The sequence below is a fragment of the Schistocerca piceifrons genome, chromosome 1 (assembly GCF_021461385.2).
Source record: "Schistocerca piceifrons isolate TAMUIC-IGC-003096 chromosome 1, iqSchPice1.1, whole genome shotgun sequence".
NCBI lineage: Eukaryota > Metazoa > Arthropoda > Insecta > Orthoptera > Acrididae > Schistocerca > Schistocerca piceifrons.
The window spans coordinates 490,203,547-490,219,148 of NC_060138.1; the positions used below are offsets into that span (position 1 = coordinate 490,203,547).

General features: G+C 45.4%; 1 protein-coding gene across 1 annotated transcript in view; it reads left to right on the plus strand.

The window, feature by feature from the left end:
- Window positions 1–1,759: 1,759 nt before the first annotated feature.
- LOC124795418 (serine protease snake-like) overlaps window positions 1,760–15,602 on the plus strand; it is a 108,992-nt gene continuing 95,149 nt past the window's right edge. The window contains exon 1 of the mRNA XM_047259446.1: window positions 1,760–1,908. Coding sequence (XP_047115402.1) covers window positions 1,815–1,908 — 94 coding nt within the window. The 5' untranslated portion in view covers window positions 1,760–1,814. The remainder of the gene's footprint in view (window positions 1,909–15,602) is intronic.

The window sequence follows — 15,602 nt, forward strand, 5'->3', positions numbered from 1 at the left end:
CAAATTTAAAGGCCGTAAATTCAACTAAATACCTGGGAATTACAATTACGAACAACTTAAATTGGAATGAACACATAGAAAATGTTGCGGGGAAGGCTAACCAAAGACTGCGTTTTGTTGGCAGGACACTTGGGAAATGTAACAGACGTACTAAGGAGACAGTCTTCACTGCTCTTGTCCGTTCATTTTTAGGATACTGCTGCGCGGGGTGGGACCATTACCAGATAGGATTGACGGAGTACATCGAAAAAGTTCAAAGAAGGGCAGCACGTTTTGTATTATCGCGAAATAGGGGAGAGAGTGTCACTGAAATGATACAAGATTTGGGATGTACATCATTAAAACAAAGGCTTTTTCGTTGCGGAAGAATTTTCTCACGAAATTCCGATCACCAACTTTCTCTTTCGAACGCGAAAATATTTTGTTAACGCCGACCTACGTAAGGAGAAACGATCACCATGATAAAATAAGGGAAATCAGAGCTCGTACCGGAAGATATAGGTGTTCGTTCTTTCCGCGTGCTATACGAGATTGGAATATTAGAAAATTGTGAAGATGGTTCGATGAATCCTCTGCCAGGCACTTAAATGTGATTTGCAGTGTATCCATGTAGATGTAGAACGGATGAAACATGAATTAGGGGCTGCTGAACACCATCAAACCATTCTTAACAAAAAAAAAAAAAAAAAATACTGTCATAAGAGAGGCTGTAAACTGCGAGGAGGGGCTACATTGCAGTTTCAAGGCACTGGCAGAGGTTAAGAGGACCTCAAATTCCAGTGTTGTTGTATCCCCACAATTATTATCTAAAACGGTTTCTGAAACCTGCAACGTGATTTGTCATTGTGTAAGGAAATACGTCATGGTAAAGCAAAATAAATAAATGAAAGAAGCATTTAGCAACTGCTAGAGCTGTAAAAAAATTTCCACACTTCGCTCTTCCTAGCAGAAGGCTTGGACATAGGATGGACTTCTGTAACACCTATAACAATGAAGCAAGTTTATTTTACGAATAAGCGTCCATTGAGTGTCTATATTTCGGTTTTTAGGTTTTACTTCTGAAATCTAAGTTCTAACCAGTCTGTATAAGGTCAACGGACTTTTATTCATAAAATATGTACTTTTACTCTCTCTACATGCTTCCTGAAACCATTCGTTAAAAAATGAAACAAATGCTTCATTTCTTGGAGATCTATTGTACTACTCCTCGCACGACTTGTTCCACAAACATCTGTAGTCATAAAATTCCTCCAGAAACTCTGACGTTAAAGTGTCATCCGCTCTTACACTTTGTCAGTATTTAATTTCGCGCCCAGTGACAAAAGACGAACTTTTGTCGGGCAGTTGGCACGACAGCGCAACACACGCCACAATTTATTGTGGTGGAGTGACGGGGGGGGGGGGGGGGGGGGTTCGGTTGCCGGGTGGTGCTATCCGACCGACATCCCTACAAGAAAAGTTAGTCAGTCGGTTGACCAAGCACCTACGTCCAATACGTTGGTCGGTCTGGGATGCAAAAGTGAAAGATCTGACGTACACAATGTAGAGCTGCACTCGCCCGAAGGCTTTCCCGGAACTGAAGAAACAGGAGATCCGCTGTCTACAACCTTCTGGAGCTCGAGAACGGAAAGAGAAGCGGCACTCGTTGTTAGTTCCTTTCCAGGAGCAGACACGCGCCACGTCATTGAGAGCCAGGGAAGTGCCGGGCAGCGCAGGAAGTGTTTCGGCCGCGCGCCTTGCAACATTAAGAGACCGAGGTGACCGCTCGTGGAGAAGCTCGAGGCCGCACAGTGCTGCTTCAGACGGCGACCAGGATGCACGCTCTGTGGCTGCTCGCCACACTATCCGCGCTGCTGTGTGGGACGGCGCATGCGCAGTGGAACCTCCCGTCGAGACGAGTCGGCATCGGTCAGTATACCGCTACGGTGCATGCCTAGTGCACGGCGCGGAATGTGTAGCAAAAACGTGACACTTTGTACGTCACATGTCTATCTTATTGCACGGTTTATTTCGCAGTGGTGGTGGTGCCCGATGTTCTGTTACGTTTTCAGCTCGTTAGGAAGAAATACGTGGTTGTCCATCTATGCCATACAGAGGGCTCCTCTTGGGTCCCATTCGTGCTTTCCTTGTGTAGTTTTTGGATGTTTATGGTGTTTTTCGCTGCTCGGTAGTATATGAGGAACGTTGCGCTGTTGCAACAAGAAATGTCGAGTGAGTTTCGCTCTAAAAATACCTTAGAACATCGAAACTCGTCTCCCCGGTTCTTTACATATCTCTCGTACGCTGCTGAAAGTCGTAATAACGACTGGAATGACCAAGGTTGCCTAACAGATACTTCACTGCATGGATCTTCCTCCTGAGTGAGCACCTAACGTTAGCGTCTGTGAAACTGCTTGCCATATCCGATGGAAACCGAATGGATTCATTATGATTATTATTATTATTATGTAAGTAACGCTTGATGTCAGCCATCTGTAGATTTGTATAGTGTCGTTGACCGTTAGAGCTGAAGTGTGTCCACAACGACACAGTGTTTCAAAGATTGCATTAGGTGCGCATACAGTACTGGGTTCTGGGGTGGTGGGGGAGTGAGCCAGGTGTTACGTTTACTGACAGCTTTCTCCTCCCCCCCCCCCCCCCCCCAAATATAGCTTTTCAGCACCCACATTTCTAAGTGCCTCAGATACCTAGCAGCTTAATAATAATTACAATAAAATGTTTTACGTTAACAATTAGTTTGCCAGTGCTTAGTGCGGGTCTTTATCATAACTATCAAGAAATAGCAGTTCAGAGAAATAAATCATCTGAAAAGCATTTGTCCGAAAATTTGAGAGTATAAAATTGAAGCGTCCTCGCCGTCATCAGTATTTCACTTAGCACTATGACTGTGAACACAGGTCGGCAGTCTAAGGATAATCAGGCATGTAAATGTGAAGAGGGTGGGAAGGTGTTATTTCTTTCAATATTCTCTGCTAGAGAAATTCAGTCATTCTTTCATCGTTATGTCCAGTTGAAGAGCACGTTTGAACTTGTTAGCTTCGTCTGACAGCTTCCATTTTATACCCCCTTTCCCAAAATCATTTCATGAATTCGCTGTTTCTTGCGTTTCTCTGTTGACTGTTTTCCATTGGCATTTTTATCCTTGTCTACGAACAAGTGATTTTTAACTAGAATTTCAAAGTCTTTGCGGTCTCTGTGGTGTCTTCTGTAGCCTTCATCACTCGCGAGTCCTGCTTAATTTCTTCTAAAAATAGATTTTACCTTTTTTGTATTTAGTATATTAAGTAGTTATTTAATCTAGTGTTCTCAAGATGTGACCGTAGAGCTTCTAGCATCTTCTACGTATTGTATCAGTGAACTTGTCTATTACAATGTATAAGTTTGTAGTTCTTTCAGTCCTTATGCCATTTATATTAATGGGACTACAAATTTTGCTTAGAATTTTTCATTCTTTTTTTTTTTCAGTTTCCGTCAATGTTTCAGTGGCCTCTTAGAGATGTACTTCCTGAGTCATATATTGTTTCAGGCAAAATAGCTGTCTAGTAATACTGAAGCTTCACATTATGAAATATCGCTTGTTTGTGGTAGTGATTCCATGTTATTCTGTATGCTTTGTTGAGGTTGGTAGCTCGTTCTGAATTGGCGTTACTCAAAGACAAAGCATGCTGTAAATCAAGAGTTATTTAAGACGCACATGAAATTGTCCCATTTTTCGCTTGTAGCCGGTCTTTTTCTCTAATCGAGGGTCTTTACCTTTGTCTTGCCTTACTCAGCTGCCTGTGTGTTGCTAGTTCTACGTCTGGACACGCGAACCGTGTCAGGTTTGTTGAAGTCAGCAGGTACAGTCAGCAGGTACAGTCAGCCTATGAATGGGCACTTCTCCTGTCTGGATTATTTTCTGCAGCCGGCAAGCCCATCCAAGCGGCCTAGCCCTCAGTGCTACTGAAAATTAGTTTGTTTTAAACACAGCTTGTAATTTCACCAGAATTCCTGCCATTTTCAGAGTATTAGTTGTTTAGTTACCTTATTCTAAAAAAAAAAGAGAAATAACGATGTATGTAGAAATATAAACGCTTGAAGTAAACTGTCCTGGGGGCCAGAGAGGGGAGAAGCGTGTGGCTATCATGATAACCGTGACACCATTCCGCTCCTCTCCCCACCCCCCCCCCCCCCCCCCCCCCCCCCCCCACCGCACCCCTGGTACTTGAACTGCAACACAAATATGCTTTACCATTAGACTGCCTGTGAGATGAACCTGCACCACCTAATTTCATATGCTAGTTCATCCATAGTTTCAGAAAATTTCCACTTCAAAAGAGTAGGTTCTGAGTGAGCCTTTTGTGAACATAACAATTGTGGTAAATATTGTCATCCATGAAATGACTGTTAATTGAAATTGGAGTCAGCTTTGTACTACCGATATAAGTTATCTTAAATTTGTAACTGTCCGTGTTATTGACGTAATCGTGAGAGCTTAATGTGGGAATAGGGTGGGACGGAGAGGTGGGGACGATTTGTTTCTATTGAAAATACTATTGTATTTTATTCTTTCCGTGGGGAGTAAAATGATAGGCGGTGTAATTAGTTGTACTTAATCCAGGTCCAGGGTTTCACAGCGCGTCAAAATAACAAATTTTTCTTCGGTTACTAACCGCGTGAGTTGGAGTTCCCGTCAAGTCTTAAGCACCAAATTCTGTCGTCCTGTGTTATGTCTTACAAGCTTTCATAATGCTTACTCCAGAGTCTAGAGCATGCTGACTAAATATTAAGTTAACGGGACATCTAGAAGAATATGCATTTGGCTTGAACACAAGAAATGTTACTGTAAAACATGAGGTGAAACAAGGTGCGAGTAAGAAGTGCTTTTGGCTCTGAAGCAATTATTAATCGACTGCTACGGTCGCAGGTTCGAATCCTGCCTCGGGCATGGATGTGTGCGATGTCCTTAGGTTAGTTAGGTTTAAGTAGTTCTAAGTTCTAGGGGACTGATGACCACAGATGTTAAGTCCCATAGTGCTCAGAGCCATTTGAACCATTTTGAACCAATTATTAATCTCGCGCACTTGCCCGAAATGCAGAATGGTATACGACAAATTTCCTCTCTGAAACAGACTAAGTAAGCATAGATATAGCTTTGTGCTGAAATTTTATGTAGATCACTTCTGGAATTTAGACTAAGTTCAGACGACTAAAATTTACTCACAGGAACTGACGAAATATTACCAAAGGCAACTCAGTGTTTTATAATATCGTTCCTCTGAATAAATGTGCCCCAATGCATGAAAAACACGCTGTTTCTTTTTCCTCGAGAGACTGATCACCCATCAGGTGTATTCGCTTAAAATTACTGAATTAAAATTTAATTTCATCTGAAGATGTTTGTTCGACTTTAAGCCACTTAAATATCTTAAACGCATTATGAACGTCCTAAATGAACGTGAAAACTGTGCACTTCTTCCATAACTTGGTTTCTCTGGTGTTTACAGTCCCTATCACACGTTGCTGCCATTCGAAGCGACATGAATTTGTACTTGTGAGATTTTGCATTATCTGTAAGCCAACTCCGCAGATAATCGGATACGTTAGCAATTCAGTATTTGCGATAAAATGATTTGGGAAAATTATATAAATGTCGAGCGCAAAATTAATAGTTGATTTCAGGGCTTCCTGTTGACTGCGATTCGCGTAACTCGATGCGGAACGAAGTTGGAGGGGGGGGGGGGGGGGGGGGACAGAATAGTTTATATATCGCTTTCGGGATTTAGGCCTGGTCCTAAACAAAGTTTCGATCCTACCGTTCGCTTTCTACTACAGAGGACATTACTGGAGTTTATGCCAACTGCTATTTAAATTCATCTAGGTGAACCATGGACATGGCCATCGGTGGAGAGAATTGCGTGCCTCTGCAATACAGATAGCCATATCGTAGGTGCAACCACAATGGAGGGGTATGTGTTGAGAGGCTGAACAAATGTATGGATCCTGAAGAGAGCAGCAGCCCTTCAGTAGTTGCAGGGGCTACAGTTTCGATGACTGTCTGATCGGGGATTGAAACTGTTGTGTAAGACTTCATGCACAATGGTGAGGAGAGGTGTGACAACTGTCGTCATAGAATGATGGATAGAAGCAGAAATGATTAGTGTACAAAGACTCATTACAGATAATGAAGCAAGAAGCAGCCCAGTTATTTCAGTGTCGAGAAGGATGAAGCTCTCTGTACTAAATCACGATTGATGCTGTTGGAGATGCGACCATATGACATGAGCATAGCGTCACTTAGCAAACAGGCTCCAAATGTGAGTGGGCCAGCTGGCTGCTGATGACGGTTCTATATTGTTGGCGGCAGAGTGTGCTCGTGGTAAGGAGCTGCTGGAGCCATGGCTCAGTAGCCATGCTCCATTGGGTCCACCAGATCACATCGTCCACCCCGATAGCTGAATGATCAGCGTGATGGATTGCCGTCCTACAGTCCCGGGTTCGATTCCCGGCTGGGTCGGGGATTTTCTCTGCTCAGGGTCTGTGTGTTGTGTTGTCTTAATCATCATTTCATCCTCATCCGGCTCGCAGGTCTCCCAATGTGGCGTCGAATGTAATAAGACCTGCACCAAGGTGGCCGGACCTGCCCCTTAAGGGGCCTCCCGGCCAATGACGCCAAACGCTCATTTCCATTTTACCAGATCCCCCTCGACTATTGGCATCTGACGGAAACTTGCAATTCCGTCGCCAATTTTGACACCCTTCGGGTGGTATCAATACATGAAACCCCAGTAATATCAACCAAAACGACCTTGCTGCGCTGATAAGGTGAACATCAGAAAGCAATGGGAAACTACAGGTGTAATTTTTCCAGCGCGCATACAGCTATATTGTATTTAAATGACGGCATCCTCTTGGTTTACCGAGCGAGATGGCGCAGTGGTTAGCACACTGGACTCGCATTCGGGAGGATTACAGTTCAATCCCGCATCCGGCCATCCTCATTTACGTCTTCCGTGATTTCCCGAAATAGCTTCAGGCAAATGCCAGGATGGTTCACTTGACAGGGCACGGCCGACTTCCTTCCCCGTCCTTCTCCATCCTTTCTTAATCCGATGAGGCCGATGACGCCACTGTTCGGTCTCTTCTCCCAAATCAACCCAACTAAACTCTCTAAGTCTACCTCTTCGTTAAAATATTCTGGAGGTAAAATAGACCCCATTAAGAGATCTGGAAGGAGGGGAATACTCAGGGGGATATCATCATCAGGATAAACAAAACTGGCGTTCTACCGACCGGAGCAGGTCCCTGAATTGGGCAGGTAGCTTAGAAAATTTAGAGAGAAAGGCTCAAATGGCTCTGAGCACTATGGGACTTAACATCTGAGGTCATCAGTCCACTAGAACTTAGAACTACTTAAACCTAACTAACCTAAGGACGTCACACACATCCATGCCTGAGGCAGGATTCGAACCTGCGACCGTAGCGGTCACGTGGTTCCAGACTGTAGCGCCTAGAACCGCTCGGCCACTCCGGCCGGCTAGAGACAATGGACAGGTTGAAGATATAGTGGGAATCAATGAAGTTAGTTGGCAGGAAGAACAGGACTTCTGGTCATGTGAACATAGTTTTACTCTTACTCTCTTACTCTCCTGGCTCCACAAACTGCAGTCTGTTTTTGGCCTCGTCAGGTAGCCTCTTCCTCAGTATTGTCTTCGGGATCTTATTTCCTTGCCCCCGGTACATGGAGAGCCTTGGCAAACTGGTCTCTGTCTCATTTTTGGCCTGCCTTGAGGTCTTCGTCCTTCTGGTTTGTTCTGAGGATTCTCTCAATAAAGATCCCTGCTCTCTTCTATACACGTGGTGGGCCCATCTTAGTCTTCCTGTCTTGGCTTCTGCAACTGCATCTGGTTCATTGTATAGCTCCATGATGTCCCTGTTCTTTCTTATTCGCCGTTCTCCTCCCTCATAGATTGGTCCAAATATCTTTCGAGAATTTTATTCTCAAAAACTTTAGTTTTAGAATTTTAAATACAAAATCAAGTAGGAGTAATGCATGATTAGGTTTAATAAGGGGTAATAAAGTAGGAATGCTGGTAAGCTACTATGAATAGCATAGTGAGTGAATTATCATAGGCAAGATAGACACAGAATGCTCGCGCTTCAGATTAGTACAGGTTTATATGCCAACTATCCCTGCAGATGATACAAACTGAAGAAATCTATGAAGGGATAAAAAATATTATTCAGATAGTTGAGAGACGAAACTTTAATAATAATGGACTAGAATACGATAGTATGGAAAGGATGGAAAAGTAGTAGGTGAACAAAGTAGTTCTGTAGTGCTGTATCATCATTTGCTAATAGGTGACCCGTAGTGTCTTTGCTCTGTAAGGCGTAAAGTGGAGTTCTGCTGCCAGACCGGTTCCTGGCTGTTGCCTCACCCAGTTGAGTCAGCGCAGCGTCGTGTCGGCGACGAGCCTGAGTCGCCTTGAAGCGCAGTCACGGGGAGCGACTCTGTTCAGGGATTCCCGGCGTGGCCTGCGCTCTCACGCAAGACGCAACCGGATTTACTATTTCTGTTCAGTTGAGTTTGTAAAACATGGAGTGACAGCAACATACAAGTGATCTCATTTCATTTATTTATTCATCCAGGTATCGTCTTACAACGACATTGGAGTTATCTTTATACAATGAAAATAAATGGCTCAAAAATGTACATGCACGTACAATAAACTTTATAAGGATGGGACAGAGGACCGGCCATGACCTTGATGAAGGAACCATCCCAGCAATTGCCTGAAATAGTTTAAGAAAGCCACGGAAAACCTAAACAAGGATGATCAGCCACATTAAGAACGACATCCTTCAGAATGCGAGGCCAGCGCCTTAACAACTGCACTGCCTCATTCGGCAGGTCCCCAGTGTACAATGTCATTTTGTTCATAAACACACTGAGCGAGGTGGCGCAGTGGTTAGCACACTGGACTCGCATTCGGGCGGACGACTGTTCAATCTCGTCTCCGGCCATCCTGATTTAGGTTTTCCGTGATTTCCCTACATCGCTTCAGGCAAATGCCGGGATGGATCCTTTGAAAGGGCACGGCCGATTTCCTTCCCCATCCTTCCCTAACCCGAGCTTGCGCTCCGCCTCTAATGACCTCGTTGTCGACGGGACGTTAAACACTAAATCTCCTCCTCCTCCTCCTCCTCCTCCTCCTCCTCTTGTTCATAAACAGTTTTGCGAGGGTTTGGGGGGAGGGCAGGGGAAAGAGCATCGGTGATCGCTCCACTGGCTTCTGAGTGCAGATGCGGAGAGGAAGTACCTTGCGTTTAAGTCGGCCATTCTGCAGTAGCACCAGGAGGGCGGCTTCTGTGATTCTCTGAAACGACAATCTCCTTCCGCACGGGCGTGTTTGCGTCATGAATTTGAATTCAGCGGCCCTGCCTTTTACCGATTTTCACCATATTGTGACTTTTTCAAATGAATCATCCGTTTGACATTCAAACTGATTCGCCTCCCCCGCCCCACAATCCCAATCATATGATCTACCATCTAGGAAACATCCGAGGGTCCAGAAGCTGGAAGAGAATTGATATTACCGAAATTTGCTTATCAGTTTTTCCGACTTGTTCAACAGTCAAATGGCCGGTGATTAGTCATCAGATTCGTAATTTTGACTCCTGTACGAATCCGCGATAAAAAAGTCAGTTAATTAAATACTATTCCTTCATTAGGAACTGGAATATACAGCCACTCAAGGAATCTCCACGTGTTAGTGACTCGGCGTGAAAAGTCTCTAGTTTAGACTAGATTTCATAAAAGTGAAGCGTTATTTAAAAATGTTATTTAATTGAAATAAAAGGTGAATCACCTAAAACTTGCACCAAACATATTGCGGAAAGGGAAAATGCTACTGATGTGCGGTTTTCGCAGGATGGATTGGTGGTGAGGGGCTCCTATTGTTAGCCAATACTCAGATTGTAATAATACTCAGAAAATGTATCTTTTGTGCAAACATACACCTTTTTGGAACAATACCCTTGTGGAAGGTGTGCTGTAATGTCACATTTTCGAAAAATTCGTTATACTTCAGCTGCTGCACGAATTGTTTTGCTTCTTGCAGTCATTTTGGCACAACTACTAAACTGTATTTCTCATTCGCCAGTGTTTACAAATGGAGGTACGTGTGCAAATTTAGGAACTATTGCGTCTTAGCGCCGTTAATTGGCTTCCTGCACGTCGTTTTACCTTTTTTAATAACTTTCAGTCCACTACTCGTAAGATATTTTATTACGTCAAAATCGTGTATGCCAGATCGTGCCGATCATAGATAACTGTTTCATTCTTGTCCTCTCCACCGTGAAAAATTACATCCTACGTGTACTGAAGGAAATGCTGTGTTAATAAATCCCTAATTATCTTTTGTACTTGGCCAAATACTTCGTAGTAATTCACATTTACAATCATTTGTTTCCAACCGTATCATATGCTTTCTCGAAGTCTATTAGAATACACAAGAGTCGCCAAATTTAAGACAACCTTTCTTCTGATAGTAATAATGCATTACATCGTCGTTATTCAAAAGCAAAGAATTCCGTTACTCTCCTGACTTTTAGGTCTGTCTCCCAGAATTTCTCTCTCTTCGTGGCCTGTGATGCGCGAAGCTTTTCATGAGCTCGGAGGGTAACGTTGTCAGTGGAACCGATGTACCACATTTATCGCTGAGCGTGATTTAAAATAATGATAGGTGGATATGTCTGTATTTCTTTTCCTGGCTCTTGCGTACTAATCACCCACGTTCACCATATACCCAAAATTACGACAGAGGTCGCCATTCACCTCTTGGTGGTTTACGAATTGCCATGGCGGTAGTGTACATGCCCTACCCAAACACCACACTTTACCATAAATTTCAACCCGTAGTCGCAAAGTCCAGCTACTCCGGTAACTCCTTTCATCAACATTTATCCTTAAACAATCACTAGTGAGCATCGCCCCAAACGAACCAATGAAGAGGTGTCACGTAATCCTAAATGTGTTCACCAATTTTTATCAGTATAACGGACCTAACGTCCCAATTGGCTATAACTTTACCAACCAGTGACTTGTACTCCAACAAAATTAAAATTTACCGATGACCTGAATAAGGGCATAAGTTTAACCCAGTGCATAAAGCAAGAAATAGCTCCTTTCGTTTAACGATCGGACCTTAAAACATGGATAAAGAACAGAACATGGCTCGTAAAATTCATCCAGGAAAAAATTCTTGTATTTATAACCCAGAACGGACATACTAAGGACCGAATACTAAAGGGATATACTTAGTGTATGTACTGTTGTGCACTGGAATGCGCCCAGACTCGGAAGTACATAGGACTAGAAAGCTGTCATGATCGAACTCAGTGCCAGTTTACCATTAGTTCACGAGACTTGGTCAGTCGAGATGGTCATTTTTAAGGGACCATCATCACAGATTTAGTGTAAAAACAAAGTTGATGGCTGGGGTCGCACCGTCATTGTGAAAATACCTAATCCCCAACTTCGTAACTGATATATTTTCGTTCGATATTGTGAATTTACAACAAAAGGTAGCCCTTCTCAGCTAGAAATGGTTTGTACGTCGCAGTGTTTTATCAGCTTTGGCCCTACCGAAAATGGCGTGCCCTTATTTTTCTCCGATCTTCGAACGCATTGAGAAACCCAGTTATAGAGGGACCTATAAATTAATATGGACTCAAAACTTACGGCGAAACATTTCATTTTTCAAACTAACAGATCACTGCCATCGGTGAACGAGTGATAACAAAAAAATCTTGAGTCGATTGGACATTTGACACAAACTTTAGGTGTGTGCAACTTACCTACTGAGCCACAGTGTGTCAGGAATATTACGTCAAGCACTTTTCTCGGGAACACCTGTTCAGCCAGTTAACTAACAAACTGTTCTTCGGTGGCTATCTAAACGCATTTAAATAGCCTGTCACATACAATCAGGTTCTCGTTCAGTCCTAGCGAATAGAAAACCCAGGCCAACAGTAGATTTATTGTTGGCACACGCTTTATAAATGAACTGTAGAAGTTTCAGCAGCGATGTTTCTCCAGTTCTGCTTGAAAGCCTTTTCAGTTATAATGTTACTCTAAACCCTAAAAAATAACTGGATTGTACAAGTTGACGGGCTGCATGATCTACACTCCTCGTGCACACCGAGAAAGGTAAAGGTACTTCAGAACTAATTATATTTCCATTGTTAGGTCACTGCCTATCTGACTACGTCTCTATCAGTAAACGCGGTCGTCGTTGGTAAACATCCTGAAATAACTGTCTGTATTTCCCGTTATGCTATTAGTGCCGCCAGACTCAGGCACGCTAGTGTTCTAACGCACCATTCGGAAGGGCTACAAGAAGACTGCTTTCAAAAACAAGGTTCCCCCCAGGAGGTCCACAACTCTTTCGTAGATACGTGCGTAGCGAGCACGGGACCCCGAGCTAATGTGGCCCTCCTTCCTTTCCGGGCTGCATACCCTCCCTTTCCGCAGCTTTCCCCGTCCCCATCTTCGCCCCCCCCCCTCACCTCTGGCTCTTTCCTTCCCTTTCTCCCCCTCTGGGAGTATGGTTTGTGCCTACGTCCGGAGACGGACGCTCGAAACTGTTAAAATTCCTTGCTTTCTACACTTGCAAGTCTTCGTCCTTCCTCTGTCCTTCTCTTTTCCTTCCCTCTTCTCTTTGCCCTTTTCTCCGCTGCGGCGTTTGAGACCCCTCTTCTTTCCTTTCCCTTTCTCTTTTTTCCTCCCTGTGCGTGTCTGAAGGCCGACCCACGCACTTCCATGCATAGCCGGTGACGGGGTAACGCGTAATTCCCCGCCCCGGGTAGACAGGTAGGACACGTACGTACTCCCTGGTAACGGCCAGGCCCAGGGAGGGGTGATTACCCGAGCTGATACCTTCCGAAAGTGCCGATTGGTCCCTCCGTCCGTTTGTCGGGAGGTGTGACCTGAGGTGTGAACAATCACCTAAGGCGGGAGTGCCCTCAGAGAGGGCCCCCACAAGGGAGGAGCGCACCATCGGAGACGCCGGTAATCATTGGGATTCTTCCGCAATGGTTTCCTCACCTTCCACTATGTCTGCTCACAAGCGTAAGTTCACTGAGTCTCAGCCACAGACAGTTCTTCCATCGTTGCCACAGTTCCTTGTTGTTTCTCGGTCCGACGAAGGTCACGACTTCTCCACGGTCAACCCTTTCATTATTCAGAAAGGTGTCGACGCAGTTGCGGGTCCTGTAAAGTCTTGTTCCAGATTATGGAATGGCACCCTGTTGTTAGAAACAGTGCCCTCCAGGCACAAAAATTGCTGCGTACCACACTACTACACACCTTCCCTGTCCAGGTGGAACCGCACCGTACTTTAAATTCCTCGCGTGGAGTCGTTTATACACGCTCCCTCGAAGGATTGTCTGACAAAGAAATTCAGCACTACCTGTCTGACAAGGGCGTAACGGCTGTTCATAGGGTTATGAAAAGGGTTGACACGAACATCATTCCAACCCACACTGTCTTCTTGACATTTGACAAAGTTCAACTCCCATCGAAAATCAAAGCAGGCTATGAGATAATTTCCGTTCGCCCTTACGTCCCAAACCCTACACGTTGCTATCGGTGTCAGCAGTTCAATCACACCAGCCAGTCCTGTTCCAATCCGGCCAAATGTGTTAAGTGTGGCAAGGATGCCCATGAGGGTGCTTGTCCACCTCCATCCCCTCGCTGCATCAACTGTATGGGTGACCACGCTGCTTACTCTCGAGATTGCCCCATTTTTAAGGACGAAAAGCTCATTCAGGAAATTAGGGTGAAGGAAAAGGTGTCGACCTTTGCTGCTCGAAAATTATTCGCCAGTCGACAGCCCACCGTGCCTCAGACAGGAAAATACAGCACTGTCCTTGCTTCTCCTCGGCCAACAAAGGAGGTGGCCACGCAGACTTGCGACCTCACCTTTAGTGCCACGGTCGTCAGATCGGCCAGCGCAAAGATCGCCCGTTCAGCCTCACCACTTTCGCCTGCCCACTCTCTGGCTCACCCTTCGTCGGGTTCTGCTACATCTCGAGCCCCAAAGTCAGACACCAAGACTTCGAAAAAAGAGCATACTCGTGAAGAGTTTTTACGTACTGCAACTTCCCAACCGTCGGTTCCTCCTTCATCTAAACATCATACTTCCAAGAAGGCTACAAAGAACCCCAGTTCCTCTTCTTCTCCGCCAAGGCGTGTCCCATCTACAGCACCACCTGGCGGAAATCGCCCTCGGCCGTCTTCTGTGTCGCCGAGGCGCACTGCTGGCGGCCGACCAACCGGCCGATCGCTGGTGGCAGGAGCTGCTCCAGAACAACCTATGGATCAGGATCTTCTGCCTTCGGCTGAATGCCATTCCATGCTGTCGGTCGCAAGCTCTGAGCAGTCGATGAGTTGACAGCAACCTTGATCACATTCCTCCATTTTCTGTTCAACCTATGTCCATTATCCACTGGAATATCCGCGGTATTCGAGCCAATCGGGATGAATTCTCGATCCTCTTACGATACTACTCGCCGGTCATCTTCTGTATTCAGGAAACAAAGCTGCGTCCCCATGACCGCTTTGTTCTCCCCCATTTTCAGTCCGTCCGATATGATCTCCCCTCTGCGAAGGCACTCCAGCACATGGAGGACTCATGATTCTTCTCCATGAAACTCTCCATTATCACCCAATCCATTTAAACACTTCCTTCCAAGCTGTCGCCGTCCGTCTTTCCCTTTCTGGATACACGTTCTCTCTTTGTACTGTATACATTCCATTGTCCACACCAATGGCACGAGCTGATCTCCTTCATCTCCTTGGTCAGCTTCCACCCCCCTATTTGCTGGTTGGGGACTTCAATGCCCACCACCCGCTTTGGGGATCTCCGTATCCTTGTCCACGTGGCTCACTATTGCAAGACGTCTTCCACCAAGTGGATCTAGTTTGCCTCAACACCGGGGTCCCTACATTTTTGTCTGCCTCCACGACAAATTTATCTCATTTGGACCTTGTGGTCGGTACTGTTCCGCTAGCTCGGCGCTTCGAATGGTTCGCCCTTGACGATACACGCTCGAGTGACCACTTTCCATGTGTCCTTAGACTGCAGCCTCAACTGCCATACATGCGCCCACGATGCTGGAAGTTTGCCCAAGCTGACTGGACACTTTTTTCGTCTCTAGCGACATTCGATGACCGTCACTTTCCCAGCGTCGACGATGAGGTCACACATATTACCGACGTTGTTCTTACAGCTGCGGAACGTTCAATACCACGCACCTCCGAATTGCCCCGGCGCCCCCCCAGTTCCTTGGTGGAACGAGGCATGCCGTGATGCAATACGTGAGCGGCGACGTGCTCTCCGCGTTTTCCGCCACCATCCTACTTTGGCCAACTGTATCCGCTATAAGCAGTTCCGAGCGCGATGCCGTTGTGTCATCCGCGATAGCAAGAAGGCAAGCTGGAAATTCTTGATTAGCTCATTTAACACCTTCACTCCCTCCTCTGAAGTTTGGAGTCGGCTTCGACGGTTATCAGGCGCGCCTAGTTTCTCCCCGGTCTCTGGGCTCACTGTCGCGCA